The following is a 27,790-nucleotide window of genomic DNA, read 5'->3' as shown; positions in this document are numbered from 1 at the left end:
AAAATTATGGGATTTCCCTTTAATAATTGAAAGACAAGCAGACATGCCCTGGATTAATTTGATCATGTGGTAATTTTAAACCAGTTTTGAACCAGAGGCAGTAAAGACTCAGCATGCATAGTGGCTTGGTTTTCCCTCAACATTTAGCAACTTTGCTATAGTCATTTGCATCAACCAGGGAAACTGCATTAATCTTTGACTAAATTGGCTTTCTTAGAACAGATCACATCAGATCTGTAGCACCTTGTAGCTCTTTCAGAGCGGTGATGGGTTCCAGTGGCCATTTGACTCCCGCACCCTGATGCCCTTGCCAGTCTCCCACTCCAGAGTCAGGCTGGCTGGTGTGGACTGGAGCACAGTGCTGTGTGGTGGAGAGGAGTCCTTGAGATTGCTCTTCTGCTCCCCCACCATCTGGGGTGGTATTCGGGCCCGGCGTTCCGCAGTTCTGGCGTTTAGCCACGGATTAGGACCCTCGGCGGGTGCAGCTTAGGAACTCCTCGGCCGAGGGCATCCTGCGTCTGCCAGAGTCTGTGAACTGGGCCTTGCTGCCTGCTCTGTTGTCACTTTGATGTCGGAAGAGATTTGTAGTGATACATTGGTTGGCTAATTCATTCCTTTATACTCCTAAACAGTAATTAGTTTTCACATCATGTCCTCCAATGTGAATTATTATTGTGATAGGTGTTTTTTTTTTTTTAATTATTGTGATAGTTTTGACCCCAGGGCTGTTACTCTGTAAATACAAACCATGTCTTGTTTTTCTTGTTTTCCTCTTGAATTTGTTTTCTGAAATCATCATTTATGTTCCTAAATTGCCTAGAAAGCATTTTTCCGGACATCATTTTAATTTTTAATACGCAGAACATGGCACTTAATGTGTACCTGTTATGTGTGCTAAGGTCAGCGAGGAACATACAGATAATTAAGTCACAGTTCCTCTTTTGTACCACAGGCAGCCTGATAAGTTAAGGTAAAACATGCGCATAACTAACAAGTGGAAGATGCAATATGCTGAGTCGTTCCTGCTCTAAGCAGAGGATATGTAAGAGGAAGAGCAGACTACCGTTGTAGGGTCCAAGGAGGTAAATCAGGGAGGTTTCAGGGAATCAATGTCATTTGAGGTTTTAAGTTTCTGTGCAGGTTTCTAAGTAAGCATTGGGCAGGAAGGGAAGCAGAAACCCAAAGGAGAGTTCTGGGATCGATTCTCTAGGACTTGAAGACCCAAGGCTGAGAAAATGGGAGATGAGAGGACTCTGGGGTTTGATCCAAGGTTGGTTATGGGATGGTTGGTATTGACTGAGATGGTTAACTCTAGAATCACCTGTTTACTCTTTTTTTTTTTTTTTTTTTTTTTTAAAGATTTTATTTATTTATTTGACAGAGAGCAATCACAAGTAGATGGAGAGGCAGGCAGAGAGAGAGAGAGGGAAGCAGGCTCCCTGCTGAGCAGAGAGCCCGATGCGGGACTCGATCCCAGGACCCTGAGATCATGACCTGAGCTGAAGGCAGCGGCTTAACCCACTGAGCCACCCAGGCGCCCCCTGTTTACTCTTTTTTGCATGTTTGTTTGGCTATACATTTACTTACTTATTTATTTACTTAAGTAAACTCTACCCCCCAATGTGGGGCTTAAACTCAAAACCCGGTAATCAAGAGTCGCACACTCCGCTGTCTGAGCCAGCCAGGCGCCCCTCACCAATTCACTTGTTAGCAAGGAATTGTCACAGTTGCAGACAAATACTGGTCTGTCCCCGGAACTAATTGTAGATGAGCATTCTCTTATTTTCTTTGAAGATACTAGTCTTAACTGTTCTTTCAAACAATCTTAAATTTTGTTTCATGGTCTTTAAATTGAAATGATTTCATCAAATAACATTTGGATGAGTCCATCTTGAAAAAGGCTGGCCCCGTTTATCTTACTTACCCAGTGTATCATGCCACACAAAAACACGGCTCTCACCTGCTCTGCTGCTTTTATAAAGCTCTGTATATGGTCACCCGAATGAGGACACCACATTTTCAGAAAAATAAGTTTTCCTTTGGTTAGAGCAGTCTCCAGTTCTCTTGCTGATTCCATAAAGGGATAACGTACTACTGAAATTTTTTCTTACGATTTATTTATTTATTTATTTGACAGAGAGATCACAAGTAGGCAGAGAGGCAGGCAGAGGGAGGGGGGAAGCAGGCTCCCCTGCTTCTTCAAGCAGGGCTTGATCCCAGGACCCTGGGATCATGACTTGAGCTGAAGGTAGAGGCTTTAACCCAATGAGCCAGCCAGGCGCCCCTCTAACTATATATTTTCAGTATGTCTAAGAATGAAAACAAGTTCCATGGCCTGCATGATTTTTGAAAAAATACAGCATCTTCCACTTCATTTACACAAGTACAGTAATAATATAATATCTCCGCCTTACTTAAACTTGTCATCAAAATACCTGTGGAACAACCGCTTGGTGAGGTAGGGTTTTGGTTTTTTTTCCCCCTCTTGTTTGGTTGACAATAACCTTACCTTTTTCTTGTGTGTGTGTGGTATGTGTGTGTTTTTTTTTTTAAAGGGAATATGCAACAGGCATAGGTCATCGGTTACAGGATCACGGCCTTGTGGTGGAAATGATTCACCTCTCTTCCGAGTCAAGTCTTACAAGAGCGCTCCATGAAGTTAAGGATGATAGGTCGCCATTTTGCATTCTTGTTGAACAGTCTAATGTAAAACTTTCTTCTTGCACTGTAATTATACTTCATGAGTCTATCAAAAGTAAGTTTAGCTCAATCTAGAACTTTTCATTTAAAATGGATCCTGCTTTAAAAATATAATAGTTTTTCTTCGTATGCTGGTATACTTTGAAGGTTCATATTTGTCAGTAACTAACCTTGATCTAGTTGAGTAAATGGTGACTTGAATAGGTGTCACAAAATACTCTCCTGTGTGTTAGGATAATTGATACTTAAATCATCTTTATTGCTTCTTACTTAAGAATCCAGAATATTTTGACCAAATCTCACCACCATCTTTTCTGCCCTCCGTGGTAAATCTAAAATGTTCATGCAATCTTAGACTACCCTTCATGCCAGCTTTGCCTCTCTCGCAATACCTCAGACATTTCATTATTCTTAGGCTCGTGAGAGTGCACAGAAATGAGCCCTTCTCTACCCTAAAATACATAGCCTCAGGCAGATGCACACATCCTAGACCACCGTCCTGTTTGCCGCCTGGGCAGAGTTGCTGCTTCCAGAGTCTGCCTTGTGGAGGGTCCTCAGCGTCCCCCTTGGAGTCAGAACCAGACAAGCCTGGGTTCTGTAGTCCTCTTGGCTCTGTGGAAGCTTTTGGTGCTGTTCTCTACAGTCCACCCTTCCTGAGTTCCTCATGCGCACCAGGCACTGCATGAGATGCAGGCCAGCCCTGCTTCCTTCCTCTGCTCAGGTAGGCAGCAGTCAGGCTGCTTCTCCAACAGGCGCATTATCAGCTTGAGTCGCCCTAGCGGTGTCGGATTTTCACCCTGAGTTGGGAGACCTTTCCCCTGGGCAGATACATAGTGGAGCACTAGTAGTTGAATTCATATCCTGCATGTGGCTCCTGGGACCTTCACAGAAGTCCGTGTCAGACTGATGTCCTAGAAACCAGCTATAATGTTGGGTCTGGAAAAAAACAGTAGTGAGTATTGGCTTCCCAATAATCTGGGGGATGCCAGGACATCTTCTGGCCATTCCATTTGCTTTGCTTCTGTATAGTGACCTATACCCACCTAGCCAGCTCTGGTTTAGCACTGTTCCCAAGAGCATGAAACGATGGTTTTTCTCAACATAGAAAATGTTTAATTTATTTTAAACAAATAATAAGACTAAACCAAAGTGTAAAAGAAAGGGCATACTCAGAAATCACAAACCCCACCTTCCTGTGGATGGGGGTGGGGGAGTTTAATTGAACAGGTTGTGCCGAGAACTAATCACATCTGTTTACATTCATGCAAGATCGCTGAGGAAATAACCACTAAAGTAAGTAGGCCCCTCTTTGACGTTGCATTGTTTCTGGCAGTGTTGTTTTATACCTTGCACGCAGCCATTCTGCAGAAGCCCGTGGAGCTGCTTCTGTGCGGAGACAAACATGTAAGAAGACAGTCAAACAGTGAAACTTCAGCACCTGTAGGCAAATATACATTCATATTTCTTCCTAAATGTAAGCCTAATAAACAGTTTAAGGTTTAACCAAATACCATCATTTCCGCTGTAGCTCCATAGTGCCCCTTGGATCCTAAATTTGTTCAGATGTGATACATGGAAGACAGGGTAGGGGCCTCTCATCTAAAATGAAACTTTTTTTTTTTTTTTTTTTTTAAAGATTTTATTTATTTATTTGACAGAGAGAGATCACAAGTAGGCAGAGAGGCAGGCAGAGAGAGAGGAGGAAGCAGGGTCCCTGCTGAGCAGAGAGCCCGATGCGGGGCTTGATCCCGGGACCCTGAGATCATGACCTGAGCTGAAGGCAGCGGCTTAACCCACTGAGCCACCCAGGTGCCCCTAAAATGAAACTTTTATGAAGTCTTATTCTCAGCAGGTAAACCCAGGAGAGATTAGGAGACACCTATGCATTGACTGTAGCCATTAAGTTATGTAAAAGCCATTCCTAGTGTCGAGAATTTATTTTATATGTAGTATTTAGGGCCTGGAGCACTCCTGACCTGACCTGGAAAGGCTTTTAATATGATTTAAGATCCCAGAGGCCTGAGCTAAAGACTGCAGAGCCACGCAGAGGATTGTGGGTTACTCCTCAGCCTACAGTGACAGAGCCTAGAAGTCCTGCACCACATGTCTGTGTGTCTGTCTGCCTTTTATCAACGTACTACATGTACAGAGTGAAGAGATTAACACTAAAAGGCATGTAGTGAAAACCAGTAGCCCCATGTCTCACCTGCTCACTTCTTTGAAGGCTCTGTTCTCTGCTTCTTTGTTTCTTCTGTGAATCATTCTTGTCTCAGGTTATCCACTGGATTGCTGGAACCAAATCAAACGCCTTCACTTTTAGGGTTTTTTTCTCTCCTTTAAACATGCCCAGTAGCCAGCAATGGGTAAAGTTGCATCCTGCCTTTTTTTTAGGCTAGATTTGCTTAGCATTAAGAATTCCCATTGATACACATGGCACCTATTTCCATACTCTTTCTGTCTCTCTCTCTCTCGGTATAGCGTGAAGCTGTCCAACTGTGAAAAGCGGGTCTGTATGGAAAAGGTAAATCAAGCTGCACATGTTATAATTTTGAAACAACGTAATGTTTGATTTTGAAATCGACAGGCACCTGCTTTGGAGGGTCCCAGGCCAGTTGGATCAGTAGACAGTCACATCTGTACTGAAAGCTGACACAGCTTAAACAACACGTAGTTGGATTAACTATGTTATTTTCTGATTTTAAAAGGAATCCGGGCGCCCATTTGATATAAAGCAGGCTCTTTCTCGTCCTTAGTACATCGTCATATGCCCCTGGAAGATGCCCTGGATCTGGTGGCTAAAGAATACAGGAGATTTTTCTCGAAACGGGAGCAGCAGGAACGTGCTGGAATTGCTTTGCAGGCTGGAGATCTGGCAGATGACTTCTTGGCCCGGGAGCAACTGACCAGCTACTCCGTCCCTTTGGGCATTCAGCACCTCCTCTTCCTGTTGAGTGAGGGCATGCATTTGTACAGGAATGAGTTGAATCTGCTCATTGACTACCTGAAGACCAGGAAAGGGCACCTGGAAGGTATTTGGCACTGTCTGTTTTCCCTCCCCATTTTAAACCTCAGGAAATCCTGTTCAGCAAATCCATATGTGAAAGTAAAACTAAAAATTTCTTATTTAATCGAGAGACTGTACTTCTGTAATGTAAAGGTGTCTGATAGGAACATGTTCCACACAGGAATTACACAGTTTTTTAATGTATAACCTTTATAGACTAAAATGCTTTTCTTTTTTAAGCTAAATTTCCTTTTGAATCAGATTTTTAATGTATAAATAGGATGACTTCTCTATATAGATGGACAGGTGGGAAATAGTTTCTGTTCCCTGTCGGTTTACTTTTGTGATTCAAAGGTTTCAGCTTGTTAATTGATAACATTTGTAGATTATTTTGAAGTGTATGGTAAACATAAAAAAGTAGTTCCTAATCTTTTTTTTTTTTTTAAGATTTTATTTATTTATTTGACAGAGAGAAATTACAAGTACACTGAGAGGCAGGCAGAGAGAGAGAGAAGGAAGCAGGCTCCCTGCTGAGCAGAGAGCCCGATGCGGGACTCGATCCCAGCACCCTGAGATCATGACCTGAGCCGAAGGCAGCGGCTTAACCCACTGTGCCACCCAGGCGCCCCAGTAGTTCCTAATCTTGAAGATTGTAAAGAGCATTCCAGTTATGAGCCAAACTTGTTAAAATGGTGACTTTTCAGTTTATTTGTTTTGAGTTGAGTAGGTGAGAAGGAAATAATAATCACTTGTCCCTATGGGGAAACATAGCTGAACTTCTAGGGCCATGTTAAAGCTTTAAAGAAATCGTTCATCTTTTAAAATGTAGAATGGATTTTATTTAAGGTTTTATTTATTTATTTGAGACCAAGAGAGAGCACAGAGGGAGAGGGAGAAGCAGACTCCCCTCTGCACAGGGCTTGATCCTAAGACCCTGGGATCATGACCTGAGCTGAAGGCAGACCCTTCACCAACTGAGCCACCCAGGTGCCCCAAAATGTATTTTATTTTTGTACATTTTTGTACCTTCTTCTCAGGGTTGTGTTGGGGGTTGCTCGTAACCTTGAAACACATTTTTTTTTCCCCCTGAGTGCTTATGTCATTGATTAATTGATTAATTGATTAAGTATAATTGACATATTCTGTGACTTTCAGGTATACAGCATAATGATCCGATACTTGTATATATCCTCTGATGATCACCGCACCAAGTCTAGTTAACATTCTGTTTCTCTTTGATCGTAGAAACCTCTAAGTCCGAAACATCACGGTCTTCTTTGACTTCCTTGAGTCGTTCCTTTTGCAGCTCGAGCCTCTGCCGCAGACTTCTGGTGACCATTCATTTTCTTCATTTCTCCAGGCTATGAGACACTTGAGTCTTCAGCTACCAGTGATCATTCCTCATTTCCAGGAAGGAGTACCTCTGTCGTGGGCAAGCTGCCTCCACTTCTTCCAACCCCCGGAAAGTCCTCCTTCTCGGGCCCTCATCCCCCACTTCCTGCCAAGTCCCCATTGTTAGGGGACAGACCAGGAGGGGGTCTCCTTCCACCACCAGGTCAGTGCCTCCCTCCAGGAAAGGAGGAAGAGCTCACGGGGGTTCTGCTTCCTCTATGCTCACGGCCCTGAGAGAGCAGACAGTTGAGAACAGTTGCAGTGTCTTTTGGCATAGTCACAGCGAATGCTAAGATTTCAGAAGACCAGAAGAGACATCTGGGGTTTCAGTGGGTGCCATTTCTCTTGAGTGAATTGCTTAAGTTTTAACATGGGGGACGTGTAGAGGAGCTTTCTTATCAAGGTTGGTGGCCACATTGAGGATGGCTTAAACAGAGTTCTCTTAATATGCACTCTGAATTCTATAGTGTTTTCCAGGCTTTTCTGAGTAGTTGGCATAAATAGTATCTGACATCTGCCTAAAATGAGGTTGTATTAGTGTGGACTCCTTCCATTGTAAGTGACAGGGACCTAACTCAGCTTAAAACAAGGAGACCTGACTGGCTTACATAACTGAAAATGCCCAGGGTTGACTCACTTCCAGCCAAACTGGATCCTGCTGCTCAAGCCTGTTACCAGACATCCATCTCTTCTCTCTAGGAGGAGACTTGGGTATGGCGCTAACCACTTGGGATACCAAGTTCCAGTCAAGCCCAGTGTCCATTATGCCTCTGGTTCTTGGGGTGGCTGGTATCTGAGCCTTTCCTGCCTCTTGATGGTAAAGAGGTTTTTTGTTTTGTTAAGATTTACTTATTTAATTATTGAGAGAGAGTGAGATTGAGCATGTGCGAGCAGGGAGTGGAGTAGAGGGGAAGGGAGAGAAGCAGACTCCCCACTGAGTGGGGAGCCTGACACAGGGCTTGACCCCACAACCCCGAGATCATGACCTGAGCCGAAATCAAGAGTTGGCCACTTAACTGACTGAGCGTCCCCAGGCACCCCAAGGTCAAAGAGTTTTAACTCCTCTGTAGGCACCCGGAATGCAGTCCCACTCCTTCTGTTCTCATCTTCCAAATATTTGTTGGTACACTCTGTCCCCTCTCCTGTGTTTCTTGTGTATTAACAGTGGGAGTAGAGAAGAAGCTGGATGAGAGCATGTTTTCAGTCTGCCATGTTAAAGACACAAGTTGGCAGTGAAGTCTTGATAGAAAGGCGGCTTTTCTCCTGGGCCTCAAATAAAACCTGGACCCTGGATGCATTTGTGTCTAAGAGTCAAATATTGCTTTGGTCTTTCATGTGAGCAGGGATCATTTTACCCAAAAACCTTATGAGCACAATATTTCCACCTTGGCTATTATCGTGGATCAAAATAGAGAGAATGGGTCCTTTTGCTTTGGTCGCTGTACATGTGTATGTCTTATTAGCGAAGTCAGTGTCTGTTGAAGATCCACCCTAGGGGTGAACGTTTCTGAGACCCCTCCCTTTCTGACCTGGTGACCTTTAGGATGATTGGGAGTGTAGTTCCAAGTCTTCTCTGTTCCTGTCACAACTGGGGCTCTCCTGCTATGCCTTGTGCTTGTTCCTTTCCTTCTGCTGCACTCAACCACGCTACCCTGTGCCTCAGCCCAGTCCCTTGGTCCACCCTGGACATTCTTAACACCTGGTTCCTGTGAGAAGCCAGTGAGTTAAGAAAAGAAAGGCTCAGGGGGAGCTTTTTTTGCTCTGAGTTGCTTCTCATCCTTGCTGAAGGTTTTTTAAAAAAAATGCAGACCTCAGATAGGGCTAGGTGCCTGCCTCAGGGCCTTGGCATCAACTGTGGGAATAAATGCCCTGTTCAACAGGGTGAGGACGGCAGGGCAGATCGACTGCCTGAGAGAGAGTGACAGGTTGCTAGGCCATGTGGGAGACCCCCAGGCCGATGTTCTGGGGGGACGGATGTTAGATTCTTGGGAACAGTATGCTTCAGATATGTTACGGATCTGTTTTTATGACCTGTCCGGGAAAATGTTTGATGGCTGAGAGAATACATTCTGAGTGTCAAAGAGAAATCCCACTTGTGGAAAGGTGAGGGTAGAGAACCAGGATGTCAAGAAACACACGCACGCACATGTGGACCTAGATGAAGGGTTCGCAAACTTTTTAAGGGCCAAATAGTAAATACGTTATTTTTAGTGTTTACAGGCCAAGAAGCAAAGTTAAGGATATTGTGTACGTACTTATATAATCACTGAAAGCATAATTATTTAAAAATGAGAAAACTGTCTCAGCTCATAGGTCGTACCAGAACAGACAGCGGGCTGATTTTGGCCCCCAGACTCTAGTTTGCGAGGCCCTGGATAAGCACTAAGGCCTAGTCTGGGCCCAGAGGGGGCTTGGTAGAGCTTGGAGGAGTTGAGATTTATGTGTGTGGCAGGTGCTCCTGCTCAGCCCTTCTCTAAAGATTAAGGAAAAGTCCCTTTGTGGGAGCAGCAGAAATCACCTTCATCCTATATCTTCTGGTTTATGTTTTGGTTTTTCATTCTCTGCAGGACTGGGCAATCCCAAAGGTCTGTTTGCCCTTCCCCTGCTCCCAGCAGCCCCCTCCAAGAGACCTGCTCCTTTGGGATGCCCCCGCCCCAAGCGTGCCAAGCCTCCGCTGCTTGGGGAGAAACCAGGCCTTTTAGTACCACCTCCAGGTGAGTAGCCAGCGAGCTGGGAGTGACATTCTAGGCTCATGCTGTCCACTGGCGCTTTCTGCGACAGAGGAGATGTTCTGCAGCTGTGTGGCTGGATGTGACAGCTGTGGGCCGCATGTGGCTGTTGAAACATGGCTGGTAAGACTGAGGAACTGAATTTTCAGTTGTGTTTAAGTGTAATTAATTTGAGTGAGTATCATCACATAGTAATTATAGAGTAGTCACATGTGGCTAGGGGCTGCCTAAGTGGTCAGTGTGGTTCTAGGCTACTGGATATGACAAGAGGCTATAGCAGTAGGTAAGAAAGTGTGTTATGTTTTTACAGTGTAGAAACCTACTATTTTCCTAGTCTTCCCCCCGCCCGTTTTAAAGCTGCAGATGTACTTGAAAAGGAAAATACATTTCTAACAAATGGACATTATTGTCAGTCGCTGTAAAATAGAAGGTAACCCTAATAAGGAGACCACAGAAGAGTATTGCCGCTAGAAACTACTGCCAGTCTCAGTCTCTGAGCATAGGGCTTTTCTAGCTTCTGGTTAAGAAAGGAGATTACTGAGGGTCAGGGAGGTGTTAATGGGAAACCAGCACTACTAGAAAAAGAAATTCCTTGACTGTGACTCTCCAGGAGGATTGCAAGAAGTTGGCAAAGGGAGCATATTCTCACGAGGTTGAATGTCATGTAATCATGTGCACGCGTATTGCTGACGTCACTCGGAGGGGTGCACTTTGTTTCTGCTTGGCTCGGGGAGATGCACTGCCTCTCTGCTGCCTGGCAGGTGGACCGGGACCTGTCATAACTTAAGATAGTGATTGATTGATATGCAGCTGTGGCTCCGAGTCTGCGCAGGAAGACAGGCTTTTCCTCTCTTCTTTCTAAGTGCAGGCCTGGCCAGCTCTTCTCTGGTGCTGCCTTTCCTCCTGTATGGCTGGGGGAGATGACGCCAGAGGCCCCGAAGCTGCCCTCAACCCCACCAGGGCACAAAGGTGGTGGTGAGAGCTGCGATGCTGGGGTGGAAGGCAGCCAAGCAGGCATTTTGCTGACTTCATCTCTAGTCATTCAGGCTTTCTGAGCTTAAGTAAAGGCGCTGCCCAGAGTTATTCTTGGTTCATTGTTAGGTTTGAGTTCTCTTTTGAGATTTGATGCCTAAACCCCAGCTCTTAGGAAAGTGAGATTTTGTCCCTCTCTGCTTTTCATGCAGGACACATTTTTCATGATAATTACTGCCGTTTTAAAGTCTCAGTCCTCGGGGACCTGGCTGGTTCTGTTAGTTGATCTCGAGGTTGTGAGTTCAAGCCCTACATTAGAGGTAGAGTTTACTCTAAAAAAATAAGTGAAGTCTCATCTTCTGTGTTTTAGTCAAATCTGGTTTTGCAAGATGTACATGCTGTGGTTGTGGTATAATGGACGTGTGTTTATAAAATGGTGACAAGACAGGGAACACGCATAGGTTCATGATCCCTATCCTCCTGGGAACCTAGACAGTCTCTTTCATTCTGAAGATCCTCTTCTGATAGACCTCATTTTGGGGAAAATTTGAGAATTTTCCTTACCTAAAATGGCCCTCTGTGCCCCAAATTCCAGGACTAAGAGAGAAAACATTTTTAAAATATATATTTTTAAGATATTTATTTATTTATTTATTTGGCACTGAGGGAGAGAGATCACAAGTAGGCAGAGAGGAGGAAGCAGGCTCCCCACTGAGCAGAGAGCTGGATGTGGGGCTTGATCCCAGGACCCTGAGACCACGACCCAAGCCAGAGGCTCAACCCACTGAGCCACCCAGGCACCCCCGAGAAAACATTTTAAAAAAACAAGAGTGAAAACATGGAGGCTGCCTATACAAGGCATAAGGGTAGCAGTTACCACGCACCGAGTTCTTGTCCTGCGGCAGGCATTGAGGTAATCTCATTTAGTCTTCAAACAACCCTGTGAGGTACATAGTGAGATCATCTCCCTTTTCCACATGAGTCACTAAGGCTCAGGGGGTGAGGAGCCTGGCCAGGGTCACACAGTGGTACTGGTTGGGCAGACACTGCACAGCAGCCATGGGACTCTCTGCTCAGTGCTCTTACCCACCACACAGTCCAGAAAGTTGTCAAGTTTTGCTTGGGTCCAAGTTTTGCCACATCCTTCCCTTCACAGTGGAAGGACTGCAGAAATTTTGAGGGAAGGAGTGGTTGTAGTTTGTTCAGGGCTTCTGGGAAACCAAGAGCTGGCTTTGGAGGAAGTCGGGTGTTAGCGTGTCTGGAGAGGGAGAGGCACCAGGATCTCCTGTGGATAAAGAGGGACCTTTGGGTGAAGTGTTTCTAACTCAGCGAAGGTGGTGTTGGGGGCAGGTGTCCCCTAGTGCTTTGTAAGGCAAGGTCTAGCACCAGCCACCAGGATTAAGTGGGATAATAGGCATGAAAATCTTTTAAGATGCCCCAAGCGTGGCACAGATGTCCGCCTGCCAAGGTCACAGCTAGGTGGGTGTGCTTCTGCCTGCAGAGGTGGGCACGGCTGGAGGGCTGTGGGCCAGCTGGGCCTGTGCAGACGAGGCAGGACACGTCACTGATGCTGCTGGTTCCTCCTCTTTGCAGCTCTTCAGTCAGTGCTGCACAAGCAGACGGCGCAGCACCCATCTCTGCTGAAATAAAGAAAGCTCCCGGAGCCAGGAGAACAGAGTGGCTGCTGCCCAGACGGCGGCTTCACCCTCCTTCCAGGACTGAGGCCCCTGTCTGATCCCACGGCTCTGGTGTCTGGGCCGTGGGTGTGAATGTGCTTCCCTTCTGCCCAGTAACGTGGCCCCGTGGAAACATGTTTCCTGTTTGGAGTGTCTGTGCCAAGGTAGAGATGTGTGGAAGGTCATTGTTGCAGAAATTGGATCTTGACGTTGTTAATTATATACATACTAAAATAAAATAAAAACTTTTCGCTTTTACATACCGGTTGCCACTTTTTAAGGACTTGTTATTTTGGAATGAGTTCAGATTTATAGAAAATTCCCAGGGATAATAAAGGGGAGCTCCCTTTATCCAACTTGCCCTGGTGTTGACATCTTACAAAACCATGGTATCTTTATTGGGAAATTTGCATTAGTACAGGAATATTCACTATATCGTAGACTTAATTCGTATTTTACCAGCTTTTCTGCTAATGTCATTTTTCTATTTCAGGAAGGTGCCACATTATGTTTAGACTCTGACTTCATTATGTTCCACTGTTTTTATTATGAAACATTGAAGTATACAGAAGATTTGAATAACATATACAATGAACACTCATATATTCTGTATCAACACATTCCCCTTTTTAAAAATTTTTTGTCCATTTCTTTTTTTAAATTTAAATTTAATTAATCAACATATAATGTATTATTGGTTTCAGAGGTTAGAGGTCAGTGATTGATCAGTCTTAAGTAACACCCACTGCTCATTCCATCAGGTGCCCTCCTCAGTGTCCATCACCCAGTTAGCCCATCTCTCCACCCACGGTCCCTCCAGCAACCCTCAGTTCATTTCCTGTGATTAAGAGTCTCTTAACGGTTTGTCTCCCTCTCTGATTTCCTTGATTTATTTTTTCCTCTTTTCCCCTGTGATCATGTTTTGTTTCTTTCTTTCTTTTTTTTTTTTTTTTAAAGATTTATTTATTTATTTATTTGACAGAGAGAAATCACAAGTAGATGGAGAGGCAGGCAGAGAGAGAGAGAGAGAGAGAGGGAAGCAGGCTCCCTGCTGAGCAGAGAGCCCGATGTGGGACTCGATCCCAGGACTCTGAGATCATGACCTGAGCCGAAGGCAGCGGCTTAACCCACTGAGCCACCCAGGCGCCCCATCATGTTTTGTTTCTTAAATTCCACATATGAGTGAGATTATATGATTGTCTTTCTCTGATTGACTTACTTCGCTTAGCATAATACCCTCTAGTTCCATCCACGTCATTGCAAATGGCAAGATTTCATTTTCCTTTTTATGGCTGAGTAATAGTCCATTATATATGCATATGTATACACCACATCTTTATCCATTGATCTGTCAATGGACATCTGGGCTCTTTGCCATTGTGGACATTGCTGCTATAAACATTGGGGTGCAAGTGCCCCTTCAGTTCACTATATTTGTATCTTTGGGATAAATAACCAGTAGTGCGATTGCTGGGTCATAGGGTAGCTCTATTTTCAACTTTTTGAGGAACCTCCATACTGTTTTCCAGAGTGGCTGCGCATGCTTGCATTCCCACCAACAGTGTGGGAGGGTTCCCCTTTTTCCGCATCCTCGCCAGCATCTGTTGTTTCCTGACTTGTTCATTTTAGTCATTCTGACTGGTGTGGGGTGGTATCTCATTGTGGTTTTGATGTGTATTTCCCTGATGCTGAGCACTCTGCGGTTTCTTAATGTTGTACATATGTCTGTGTAAATAAAATTTTTTTCTCTACTATGAAAGTAAGTTCCAGAGTCCATGACATCCTGCCTTTAAATACTTAAGCCCGTAGCATGCATTCCCTAAGAATGGGAACATTCTCCTGTATAATTATGATACTGTTATCTCACCTTAAAAATGAATAATTGTGATATCAAATATCTGGTTCCCGGATTTGAATTTCCCCATTTGTTCCCAAAGAACTTTTATGACCTTAAAAAAAAAGAAGTTTTATTTTTAAGTAATCCCTACACCCATTGTGAGGCTCAAACCCCAAGATCGAGAGTCTCACATTCTACCAGCTGAGCCCGCCACTGCCCCTTTTATGGCCTTTTTTCCCCCTCTTCACCCAATGTGAGGCTTGAAGTCATGCTCCTGAGATCAAGATTCCTGTGCTCTACGTACTGAGCCAGCCAGATGTCCACATTTGGCTTTTTATGTGTGCTGAGTTTCTTTCCATCTAGAACAGTCTTCTTATACTTCCCCCCCCTCACCTCTCAGTGGTGCTGTGAGTCCAAACCGCTTGTCTTTTGTAGAATATCCTACATTCTGAATTTGTCTGATTTTCTTCCTGGTGTCACTGGCTTGTTCCTCTGTTCCTTATATTTTCTGGATACTGACAGTTTGATCTAGAGGCTTGATTCAATTCAAGTCCTACATTTTGGCAAGGCTGTTTCCCAGGGGGTGCTAATTCTTGTTGCATTTTGTCGTAAAGCACGAAAGAGTTGTCCGGCTGGGAACGCTGCTGTGCCTGGTCCCTCAGGTGACCCCGGAGCAGGTAGGTTTTTCCCTTGAGGCACTATACTTTGGTGTCAAGCAAATGGCCTGTTCCCCAACTTTTACCCTACTGTTTTAGTGTCCGTTGATGATTCTTGCCTGATTCAAGTATTATATTGTATGCTCCTTTTCTTTTTTGTTTTTTTAAATATTTTATCTATTTATTTGACAGACAGAGATCACAAGTAGGCAGAGAGGCAGGCAGAGAGAGGGAGAGAGAGAGAAGCAGGCTCCCTGCTGAGCAGAGAGCCCCATGCGGGGCTCGATCCCAGGATCCCAGGACCATGACCTGAGCTGAAGGCAGAGGATTAACCACTGAGCCACTCAGGTGCCCCCAGCAATCTTTTATTGAGACTTGCTTCTTTTGCTTAATAGAATGCTCTAGAAGGTCACCCTGACTGTTGCAGGAGCCCGTAGATTATTCCTTTTGTGGCTGAGCAGGAGGTCATTGTATGGATATGCCACAGGCTTTCCATTTTTCAGATGATGGACTTTTGGGTTGTTCTCAGTATTTAACTATTATAAGTTTGATTATAGAGGTCCTTTTGTAGACCTATATTTTCATTTCTCTTGGGTAAATACTTAGTGGAATTGCCGGGCCATAGGATAGACGTATATTTAATTTAGGAAGAATCGTCAAAGTGACACTCCCATTTATGTGGCCCCCCACAGTGGCTGAGATCTCTGGGTCCCCCACGCCCTCTCTCTGAGTGTTGTCAGTCTTTTGGAGGAGTACAAAATGTCTGTTACTGTTTTAGTGCAGTTCTTTGGTGACCAGTGATGTTGAGCACTTTTTCTTTTTCACTCTTTATCTATTTAGGGAATGGGCTAGTGAAGCCTCATGGAGGCTTTTTGTCAGTGTATTTGTTTCTGAGGGCTGCCATTTAGTAGTAACAAAGGGCCACACTTTGGCTTAAAATAACATAAAAGTTCCACAGCGCTGGAGCCTAGAGGTCCAAAATCAAGCCAGGCCATCCATGCTTCCTTCTGAAACCTGTTAGGGAGAATCCTTTGTATTTTAAACTTGGGTTTTGTTTTGTTTTGTTTTGTTTTTGGTAGGGGGAGAATCCTTTCTAGATTCTTCTAGCTCCTTGCATTTGGCAGGAATCTTTGGTGTTCCTTGGTTTGTAGAAGTATCCCTCCCAGGCTGCCTCTGTGGTCATGCGGCCATCAGTCCTTGCGTGTCTCCATGTGGTCTGTCCCCTGTGCATGGTTTTTTCCTTCCACAGCTTGACAAAGAAACCTCTTTTTACTTTGTCTCAAGGCATCTCCTTAAATGACAGGAACTTACAAGTCTTGTCTTGCATAGTGTGAAGGCTTACATCCTGGCTGGGGGTTTCTTCACTTGCTCTGTTGACATTCAGTGTCTGTGCCCTATCAAATGGGACCAGTTGGAAGCCCTAGTCAATGGCCCATACCAGGTAGTAGAGAGACAGGAGGTTGAGAAACTCATCACTGTAGAGCTCTTGTGTCCTGCCCTATGAGTCCGCCTTCGGGTGCTGCTGGGTTAGTCACGAAGCCCTCATCCCGTCTTCATGAGACTTCCTTAGGGGCGCCTGAGCTCTCTCTCGCACATAAATATACATAAAATTTCTGAAGACGATCAGGGTGGTTAGATGAATCACCAGCATCTACAGGGGAAAGATTTTATTTTCTTATAGTGACGTAAATAATTGAGTAGAACGAGATTAGAACAGTAACTTGTGTTCAGGTTTTGAAGACAGTCTGTATATTTCTTGAAAGCAAAGATTTTTTCTGAAGTTGGCTTATTCTTTTTTAAAAATTAGTGTTTTAGAAAAATAGATGATATACAGACACACAATACAACATTCAGAAGAATCAAAAAGTAAACAGTAGGGGCGCCTGGGTGGCTCAGTGGGTTAAGCCGCTGCCTTCGGCTCAGGTCATGATCTCAGGGTCCTGGGATCGAGTCCCACATCGGGCTTTCTGCTCAGCGGGGAGCCTGCTTCCTCCTCTCTCTGCCTGCCTCTCTGCCTACTTGTGATCTCTCTCTCTGTCCAATAAATAAATAAAATCTTAAAAAAAAAAGTAAACAGTGGAAAATAGTTCTCCCACTTGTTTCTTAACTTAGTATTGGGATTTCATAAACACTCTACAGATATTTATTCACATGGAAGCAAGTATATACAGACTTACGCTCAGATGGTAACATCCTGTAAACATTATCTTACCTCTTTAGATTTTCATTCTCTCTTGAAAATGATTGTAAAATTAGATGTATTATTGCTTCTTTTCAGTGATTACACATCATTCTGGAGTATAGACTTACCTTTGTTTTAGTTCATCAGATCTTATCGGTAGGCATTTCTAACCTTGTGCTGCTTAAGCAACAAGTTTTAGAGCCAGTTTCACATATTCCCAATTATTACTCAATAGAAAATGACAGAAGTGCGTTTCTGCCATTAGGAGTGTAAAGAAACCTCGTGTTGTGAATTTTACAAACAAAACTGGATCACTTTGGCTAAACACTTAGGCTTATCATCAGGCCATCACTTAGTAGGATAGGATCATATTTGGAAAGAAGGTACAATGAGGTGTGCTTTCTCACATTACAGTGGGAAATGTGGGGTATAATAGACGCTGATTTATCCCCACATTGATTGGATTTTGGATAAAAAATGGTGACTAGATTGAAACAAATTAAAAAAAAATTTTTTTTAAAGATTTTATTTATTTGACAGAGGTCACAAGTAGGCAGAGAGGCAGGCACAGAGAAAGAGGAGGAAGCAGGCTCCCTGCTGATCAGAGAGCCGGACCATCCCAAGACCCTGGGATCATGACCTGAGCCGAAGGCAGAGGCTTTAACCCACTGAGCCACCCAGGCATCCCGATTGAAACTTCTAATACTGCTTTTTCTCCAGTCTGCTAAATACATTTCTATTTTCCACTTTGGTCTGTGGTTTTTGTTTCAAAGCCCTTGGGAGCAAAGCAGGTCTGTCTGAGCTCTTGTGTGAGCCAAGACAAGAACTGACTGAAGGCTTTGCCCAGGTTTTTTTTAGGGTCTTTTGATATGCAAGTATATTAGTTTCTTCCTGCTGTGTAAAAAATTACCACCAACTTAGGAGTCTGAAACAATTCACATTTATTGTCTTGCAGTATCCGTGGGGCAGGAATCTGGGTACACGTTAGCAAGTTTGTCACCAGACTGAAAAGCAATGGATGGGCAGAGGTGGGTCTCATCTGAGGCTTGTGGTCCTCTTCCAACTTCCCTGGCTGTTTCTTATTTTAATTATTTTATTTTATTTTTTTAATTTTAAAAAAAATTTTAATATTTTATAAACATATAATATATTTTTATCCCCAGGGGTACAGGTCTGTGAATCACCAGGTTTACACACTTCACAACACTCACCCTCCCCAATGTCCAATGTTCTCCCAACCCCCCTCCCCCCAGCAACCCTCAGTTTGTTTTGTGAGATTAAGAGTCACTTATGGTTTGTCTATTTTTATTTTTTAAGATTGATTTATTTGAGGGAGTAGGAGAGAGCAGACCCCGTACTGAGGGAAGGGCCCAAACTGGAGCTCAGTTCCACAACCCTGAGATCATGACCTGAGCTGAAATCAGTAGTCAGACTCTCGCTCTCTCTCTCTTTTTTTTTTTTTAAGATTTTATTTATTTATTTGAGAGAGAGCAAGAGAGCAGAGAGAGAGAGCACAAGCATGGGAGAGGGAGAAGCAGGCTTCCTACTGAGCAGGGAACCGGACCTGTGGCTCAGCCCTAGGACCCTGGGATCATGATCTGAGCTCACTGGTTGTTGACAGAGTTAATTGCCTTGTGTGACTGTATGACCAAGGGCCCCATTTTCTTACTGGTTACCAGCTAGAGAACCTTCTCCGCTCCTCGGGATTCTTAAGAATCCATTGCTGTGTGTCCCTTCCTCAGATAACATGGCTTTTGCTTTCTCCAGGTCACTGGGAGAGCCTCTGAGGCTTAGGCTTCTGAGGCCTCTTTTTTTTTTTTTTAACTTAAAACATTTTTTAAATGTTTTATTTTTAAGGAGATAGAAGTGTACTGAATACACGGCCAGGGAGCAGAGGGCAGGACAGCAATGGAGAGACTGTCTGCCAGGAGGCACTTGTGGGGGTGCTGCACTTAAGAGGGCAGGTGAGGAGGTATGCGGATGTATAGAAATTTTATTTTTTGGTACCTGTGCCTAGTTGTAAGTAGCCCCTTGGTCAGCTAGGGTTTATGGGTATTTTGAGGTAGGTCCCCTGATGGGCCTGTTTGCATTCAGCCCAGTGGCCGCTGTGGGCCCTTGTGTCTTACTCAGGCTTTTGTTTCTCAAGGCTTTGGCCTCTGCATTCCCCCTGACACATGGATAATGACAAATCTTTGGCCTTTGGGTGGAGTTCTGGTCTTTAATATCTGCCTTGTGCTGGTGAGGGTCCTTGCTGGACCTGCCTAAACGTGTCGGTCCATCAGGGGTTCTGTGCAGTTAAGGGATCAGAGCATGTCAGTAGAGTAAAATGCTGATGGGTGACTTGAGTAAAACTCCTTGGGGGCCAAGTCCATGGGATTGGTGTGGGTGTGTGTGCGCGCTTACTCAGTCCCAGGACCCTGAGATCCTGACCCTAACAGATACTTAACCAATTTAGCCACCGAGGCCCCCCCTGGGGGCTTCCTTTTTTTTTTTTTTTTTTTTTTTTTTATTTTGTTAGGGGGGAGGGGGGGGGGAAAACGGGAGGAAAAATGGAAGGCAGAGGGAGAGGGAGAAGCAGACTCCCTGCTGAGCAAGGAGCCCGATGTGGGACTCGATCCCAGGACGCCGGGATCATGACCTGAGCCGAAGGCAGCTGCTCAACCAACTGAGCCACCCAGGCGTCCCTGGGGGCTTCCTTTTAAAGTGCTTGCCTGATTAGATCAGGCCCACCCACCTAGGACAGTCTCCCATTTGGTGAACTCAGGGTGATCTCCCGTAATATTAACTGGTTCCACCTACAGTCAAAGAGGGGATTATGCAAGGTATGTGTACCAGGGGACAGGAATCTTGGGGGTCATCTTAGATTTCTGCCTACCACAGAGGGTGTTTGTGAGTTTTGAGTGCTGTAGTCACAGGGGAGGTGAGCTAGAATTGTTACACCTTTTTTCCTATACAAAGAGTTAGTAATTGGGCAATAATGAATCTTTACCTTTTTATGTGAGACAGTCCCTAAACCCCAGTGGATACGTGAGCAATTCTGCTCATCCCCACCTTGATTATATCCATTTTATTCAAAACCACTGGCTTTTCAGAAGGGATCTCTCCTGTTGGAGTCTTCTCTGTTTCTCTCCTTCAACCTTAAAACATATTCTTTCCTTAATAGCTGGCCATCTGGGCTGCTAATGGTTTCCAACACTGTTGTCCAACAGCAGAAAGGAGTTGTCTCACTACAAAGTCTGTACAACAATGCTGGAAACTTACTTCCCTCCACTACCATCCACATGTACCCTCTGGGATTCTTTAAACTCTTTTTTTTTTTTTTTAAGGATTTTATTATTTATTTATTATATATAAATATATAAATTTATTATTTATTTATTTATTTATTACATCACAAGTAGGCAGAGAGGCAGGCAGAGAGAGAGAGGAGGAAGCAGACTCCCTGCTGAGCAGAGAGCCCGATGTGGGGCTTGATCCCAGGACCCTGGGATCATGACCTGAGCCGAAGGCAGAGGATCCAACCCACTGAGCCACCCAGGCACCCGATTCTTCAAACTCTTAACTCTACCCCTTTCATAGGTCTTAAGGAATCTAGTTTGGTGGCTGGTGTGGGGAAAGCCCTTTCCATCAGTCTATAGGGTCGGTCTCTGAACTTGTGCTTGGGGCTCAGATCTGACCAAGGCTACCAAAGGGAAGCTGCAGAGCCTACTTAGGATGCCCTCAAGGAAGGATACTGGGCAGATGAGAAACTGCAGGTAGAAAAAGCCGCTTGTCCCCAGCAAGAGCGGGTACAGATGTCCACAGACTAAAAGTTGAGGGTGGTTTCATAAGGGAAGTATTTATGATGCAGGATCCAGCCAGAGGAAAGTAACCTTTAAAAGCAGTTTAAAAGTTTGCTTTTCTGAACGGAGAGAAACTCTGCCTGCTGGAACCATCTCATGGCACCATACTTCACCCTGACTTGTGCTTTCAAAGGAGGGGGATTAGAAGCCGGGCCCTGATGAGGTGGCAACAAAGTGGGGTGCCCTGGGGTTTCCTTGAATATGTCTGGTGGAAAGCACTGCGCTGCTCCATGAGCACTCAGGAGGACCTGTAGATTGACCTCCGCAAGCAGGATCTGTTCCTTTGATTTCCAGCACGTTCCATGGAAGCTGTTTCTCTGTTTCTGTGGACAGTGTTTTCATGCCCCAATTTTCCAAGCTTTAATGTCTTAAGTTCTCATTCGCCTTGAAGTCTTTACTATGGGGAGTGGACTCATTGTTCAAAGGAAAGTCTGCCCTTCATAGAATCCTACTTTTTCTAGTTTTTGTTTGTTTTTCATAGGCTCAATGCCTAGCACGTGGAGCCCAGCACAGGGCTTAAACTCCTGACCCTGAGATCAAGACCTGAGCTGAGATCAAGAGCTGGACACAACTGACTGAGCCCCCCAGACACCCCGAATCCCACTTTCTCTGATGGACTTTTAACTTTTTCATTTTGTTTTTGTATGTATGTATGCATATATATATTTATATTAAGGTGTGATTGACATAAAAAAAGCTGTATATATTTATGTGCCATTCTTAATGGGTCTAAAGATGGGGCTTCTGGGTTCTCAGTCGGTTAAGCATGTGCCTTTGACCCGGCTTATGATCCCAGGGTCTTGAGATCGAATCCTGCATCGTGCTCTCTGCTCAGTGGGGAGCCTGCTTCTCCCTCTGCCTGCCACTCCCCATGCTTGTGCTTGCTTTCTCTCTCTGACAAATAAATAAATAAAATCTTAAAAAAAAAAAAAAAAAGTCAGATGCTCAACTGCTTGAGCTACCTGGCGCTCTGGTATTTTCTTTTTATTGGAAAAAATTATATATGCATATACCACATTTTCTTTACCCATTTATCTGTTGACGGACATTTAAGTCGTTTTGTTGTTTTGTTTTGTTTTTAAGAATGTTACTCCTTTATTTGACAGAGAACACAAGCTGGGGAAGCAGCAGAACGAGAGGGAGAAGCAGACTCTCCACCAAGCAGGGAGTCTGATTCGGGGTTCGATCCCACGACCCTGAGATCATGACCTGAGCTGAAAGTAGGTGTGCAACCTACTGTGCCACTCAGGTGCCCCAGTTTTTTTTTTGTTTTTTTTTTTTTTTTTTTAATGATTTATTAGCTCTTTTGTCTTACATCTTCATCTAGCCTCCCCATATTCTAGGAGTCAGGTTCCCATTCTCTGCAGTCTCCATGTTTGAGCTTCGGGCCTTAGAATAGAAGATGTCCAGGAAACATAGTCTCCTCCTCCATTCTCAATGCCTCTGGGGCTGCAGGTGCCCCCCACTGGTGCCCTCACTCCAGCCCTCCTACCTCATGTGAGTAGCATTGTTCTGTATCACTGAGTCAGTGTTAGGAAAGTGGTGGAAAGCTAATCCAGTCCCCATTGTTTTTTTCCCAACCCCAAATATATGCTAAGAACTTTTCACTGGGGCACCAGGGTGGTTCAGTCAGTTAAGCATCTGCCTTCAGCTCAGGTCATGACCTCAGGGTCCTGGGAAACTAGCCCTGTGTTAGGCTCTCTGCTCAGTGGGGATCTGCTTCTTCCTCTCCATCTGCCCCTCTCCCCTACTCATGCTCTCTCTCTCAAATAAAATCTTTAAAAACAACAACAACAACAAAAAAAAACTTTTCAATGCCTATAGGAGTGTTTTTCAAATTAGAGACACAGACCCCTGGGGGTCTTTAAAATTGTACCAAGATGACTGTGAGTTCTATGAGGTTATTTTGATTTTATGTTTCAGTTTTCATGATAATCTTTAAGACATTTTTAATAAAAGCTTATACTAGATTATCTGGATCACTATTTTATAAGTGATCCCGTTGTGCGATTTTAAGTGCCTGAATTTCTCTTTGGTTTGCTTTGGTGCCGAGAGAACATCCAGGGTGATAGAGGTTTATCTGTTCATGCGGTGTTTTTCTCAGAGAGTGTGTGTGTGTGTGTCTGTCTGTGTCTATGTGAACTTTGAAAAGCACTGGGTGTGAGCTGAAGCCAGACTCCTATGCCCAGCTTACAGGGACCTCCGTGTGCGGGCTCACGTTCATATCCCGTCTCTGTCCCCATGAATCCTGTGCTATGGCTTCTACCCTAACTCCTTGACCCTGAGCCTTTAGTGTACCCACCCAATTCCTTTCTACCTTCTGGACTCACCTCGATGTTCCTTCCTCTCAGAAGCTGCCTCAGACGTCCCAGGGTGACATTTCTTTCCTAGTTTTTGTTCTGGGAAGGCCTTTGGTGACAGCATTTATCTTGTTGATGCCATCAAGGGTCCCCCTGTCTGTCTCTGCAACAGACTATGAGCCCCCAGGAGACAGGACCGAGCTCTCTGCCTCTGTGCCTGGAACCCAGCAGGTGCATAATACACACTGTCACATGATTTTGTCTATGCCCAGGAGCTTGTGGTCACACCAGATAACTTTCAGTTTTGTTCTCAGGTTGGCATTGGATCATGTGCCCTAAGGAGCCGGGAGGTTTGCTGTTGTCCAGCATCCTGCTGTATGTATTGTAGATGCTCATTTAACATTCCGTGATTACTCTGCTCAAGATGGATGGAGGATAATTTTCTTTCCTTATGAGCAAATGGTTTGCAAAAGAGAAAAAAAATCAGATCTGAGAAATAAGATTCTAAAGAAGCATTGCTTGCATATTATCTTGCAGTTTTCCTTAAAATCTTCCTCACTTGATTATACGTCGTGTTATACGAGTTATACAAGTTATATGAGTGTTCACTGAACTACATTGCACGAGCCACTTACGGACAATTGTGGACACACCAACGTTTTCCTTGAATTATTTTCCCATTATTTTCCCTCTCATGCTCACTTGGCGTCTTACTCTTTCTGGTGATGACTCTGGATATACTTAGTCTACAGTATGTTTTGTAGCCAGCCACCAAATCTGAGTTTTTCCTGCCAGCTAAGCTCTTTGGCCATCCAAAGAGGAGCCACCCCTGCGGCACTTCATGGTCGACTGACTATATGATGCTTGTGTTCCCTGGGGCTGCTGGGCAAATGAATTGGCTTGAACTTGAACCCTTCTTCTCTCTCTCGTGCTTGTTTGTGTATGATAAACTTTCTGAAGATGTTTGAAAAGTAAATGTTTGAATTGCGCATCCGTATTTGATCAACCTTTTGCACTCCCCAGCACCGTCAGACCAGAGAGGGGCTGCTGGCTGGCTTGCCGCCGGGGGAGACACTGAAGGCACCGCAGCATCGAATGTCTCTTGACTTTTTCCTGATATTCTGGCAGAAGCTGGCTATTTAGGTAGAAATTAGTTTAATTTATTATTATTTTTTTCACTAGTAGAACCCTGCGTCGAGTCTCCTGAGAGTCCTAGTGAAGGCAGTGTAACCCCCCCGGGGACTCTGTTGCCTCAGATCTGGTATTTCAGCAGGGTAATAGTGACAACCATTTTATAAAAATAACAGTTTTTGCTACTATAGGGGTAAAACGCACACAAGGCAGGAAAATTGGAAGATTCAGAAATACCACAAATTAAAAAAGGCACCATTTCAACACCCCGAGGTGGTTGCTGGCGCTTTTTCCCTATGTTTCCTCCCACACATATTCTCTACATTTATGGCTGTATCTCACAAACGTAGCTCGCTGTTTTCTGCACTCCTCAGTAGAGCATAAACATCTCACTATGTCAATATTTATTCTTCTACCATATGCAGATAGCACATTTTACTTCACCAACCCCTTGTTGGACATTTGGATTGGTTCTAATTTTCTGTTATTACATTTATCTTGTGATATGCATCTTTATTCATCCGTCTTAGCTGGCTGGCATTTCCGTTATCCTGTCCTGAGGATGAATTCTGAGAAATGGAGTTCTTTTTTTTTTTTTTTTTAAAGATTTTATTTATTTATTTATTTATTTTAAAGATTTTATTTATTTATTTGACAGAGAGAAATCACAAGTAGATGGAGAGGCAGGCAGAGAGAGAGAGAGGGAAGCAGGCTCCCTGCTGAGCAGAGAGCCCGATGTGGGCCTCGATCCCAGGACCCTGAGATCATGACCTGAGCTGAAGGCAGTGGCTTAACCCACTGAGCCACCCAGGCGCCCAAGATTTTATTTATTTATTTGACAGAGAGAGATCTGTCTGGCAGAGAGGCAGGCAGAGAGAGAGGAAGGGAAGCAGGCTCTCCGCTGAGCAGAGAGCCCGACTCAGAGCTCGATCCCAGAACCCTGAGATCATGACCTGAGCTGAAGGCAGAGGAATTAACCCACTGAGCCACCCAGGCGCCCCAGAAATGGAGTTTTTGAATCAAAGGGAATATATACTTTTTAACACCAAAATAAGAACAGATTGACTTGGAGTGCCTGGCTGGCTTAGTCAGCGGAGCATGCGACTCTTGATCTTAGGTCATCGAGCCCCATGTGGGGTGTGGTATTTTATTTTACTAAAAATCTAAAAAAAAAAAAAAAGAAGATTAACGTAACAAATGTCATTCATGTTGAAATGTCATTCATGTTGAAAACGAAATATTGGGGCGCCTGGCTGGCTCAGTTACGCGACTGCTTTTGGCTCAGGTCATAATCCTGGGGTCCTGGGATCAAGCCCCACATTGGGCTCTCCGCGGACGTCCTGCTACTCCCTCTCCCTTTGCTTCCTGCTTTGTCTACTTGTGCTCTCTCTGTAGCTCTCTACCAAATAAAGAAATAAAAATCTTAAAAAAAAAACAAAAAACAAATATTAATCTACAATTTCCTCCCCCAACTTGCGAGGACTCTTACTCTCTCTCTAAAATGAATAAATAAAATCTTTAAAATAAAAAACACAGGGACTCTTGAGTAGCTCAGTGGGTTAAACATCTGCCTTCAGCTCAGGTCATGATCCCAGGGTCCTAAGATCAAGTCCCACATCGGGCAACTTGCTCAGTGGGGAGCCTGCTTCTCCCTCTTTTTTCCACTCTTCCTGCTTGTGTGCTCTCTCTGAGAAATAAAATCTTAAAATCTTAAAATAAAAATAAAAAAATAAAATAAGTAACACAAACTCTGGGGCCACATGGCCTAGGTCCCAATCCTGTTCTACTGCTTACTGGTTATATGACCTTGACTAGTCATGTTAGCTCTTTGGCTCTGTTCTCTTATCTACAAAATGGGGACAATAAAAGTACCCATCCCAAAATCATAATAAAAAATGAAGTACTGTATGTAAAGTGCTTAGAAGAGCCCTGGCACATAGCAAGTGCCATGTAAATATTTGCTGTTTCATTTATATCTAGTTTTTTTACTTAACAAGTCGCTCTGCATATCAGTGAATATAAATCCTGTTACTCTTTTTGGTGGCTATACAGTATTCCATTATAAAAATGTGCCTGTGTGTTTTAACCAGTCTTGTGTTCTTGCTAGTTATTATTATTTTTTTTCTTTTTAAGATTATATTTTTCGAGCGCCTGGGTGGCCCAGTGGCTTAAAGCTTCTGCCTTCAGCTCAGGTCATGATCCCAGGTCCTGGGATCGAGCCCCACATCAGGCTCTCTGCTTGGTGGGGAGCCTGCTTCTTCCTCTCTTTCTGCCTGCCTCTCTGCATGTCAAATAAATAAATAAAATCTTAAAAAAAAAAGATTTTGTTTTTAAGTTATGTCTACACCCAATGTGGGGCTCGAACCCACAACACCGAGGCCAGGAGTCTTATGTTGCACCGACTGAGCCAGCCATGCATGGGGCTAGTTCTCTCCTTGTGATATATTCATAGCGCTGGGGTTGATAGGTTCTCACTTTTAAAGGCTTCTAGAGTGGGGTGCCTGGGTGGCTCAGTGGGTTAAAGCCTCTGCCTTTGGCTCAGGTCATGATTCCAGAGTCCTGGAATCGAGCCCCACATCAGGCTCTCTGCTCTGCTGGGAGCCTGCTTCCTCCTCTCTCTCTCTCTCTCTGCCTGCCTCTCTGCCTGCTTGTGATTTCTGTCAAATAAATAAATAAATCTTAAAAAAAAATATAAAGGCTTCTAGATATGCATATACGTATTTCCAAATCTTCAGAAAGAGGAGCCAGCCCGCCCGCCTGGCAGCGAAGGCTCTGTTTACTGGGACCGTGTCTAAAAGAACGTTGTGCTTTGCTGCTCAGCTTCATCTCGTCGCCTGGGCATACACAGAATTCGGAGAACAATGGAGACCATAGACTTTGTTGTTAAACTTGAAGGGCTGAGACCGCCACGGCTGTTGGGAAGAGCTGCCCCTTTAGAGGCCAAATGCGTGTCAGCAGCCAGGGATTCCCAAACAGCCATGTCACTGTCACCACCTTGGCCCCTCTCTTACAGTCAGATTCAAAGAAGGAGTTGTTCTATTTATGGCTTTTGCTTGTTTCTGTCCTAATTTTCCCTGTTTTAACTGGAAATGTAATTCATGGAAAAATTTGCACCTGGTGTGAAAAACAGTTCAGAATGATAAGTACATCTCCCTCCGCCCCAGACCTTCGTCTTCTCCCAGAGGCAGCCGATGTTAGCAGTTTCGTGTGTGTGTGTGTGTGTGTGTGTGTGTGTGTTCTAGAAATATTCTATGGCTGTGCAAACATATAGCTCTGTCCTTACTGTTTTCCTAGGAATAGAGTGTCCTAAAGCACTGATCTGTGCTCTCCTTTTTTCTCACATAACGGCCTGAAAGATTTTCATTCGTC

The 27,790-nt window shown here is 44.3% G+C and overlaps 1 protein-coding gene across 1 annotated transcript in view; it reads left to right on the top strand.

Moving 5' to 3' along the window:
* The window catches only part of LOC132005342 (uncharacterized), a 75,025-nt gene extending 62,328 nt beyond the window's left edge, over positions 1 to 12,697 (top strand). The window contains exons 6-10 of the mRNA XM_059382344.1: positions 2,556 to 2,755; positions 5,454 to 5,729; positions 7,065 to 7,259; positions 9,664 to 9,810; positions 12,391 to 12,697. Of these exons, the coding sequence (XP_059238327.1) occupies positions 2,556 to 2,755; positions 5,454 to 5,729; positions 7,065 to 7,259; positions 9,664 to 9,810; positions 12,391 to 12,446 (874 nt within the window). The 3' untranslated portion in view covers positions 12,447 to 12,697. The remainder of the gene's footprint in view (positions 1 to 2,555; positions 2,756 to 5,453; positions 5,730 to 7,064; positions 7,260 to 9,663; positions 9,811 to 12,390) is intronic.
* The last annotated feature ends 15,093 nt before the right edge of the window (positions 12,698 to 27,790 follow it).

This window comes from Mustela nigripes, chromosome 17 (genome assembly GCF_022355385.1).
Source record: "Mustela nigripes isolate SB6536 chromosome 17, MUSNIG.SB6536, whole genome shotgun sequence".
Lineage (NCBI taxonomy): Eukaryota > Metazoa > Chordata > Mammalia > Carnivora > Mustelidae > Mustela > Mustela nigripes.
The sequence above is the reverse complement of the archived record's forward strand: the minus strand, read 5'-3'. Positions and strand labels throughout refer to the sequence as shown.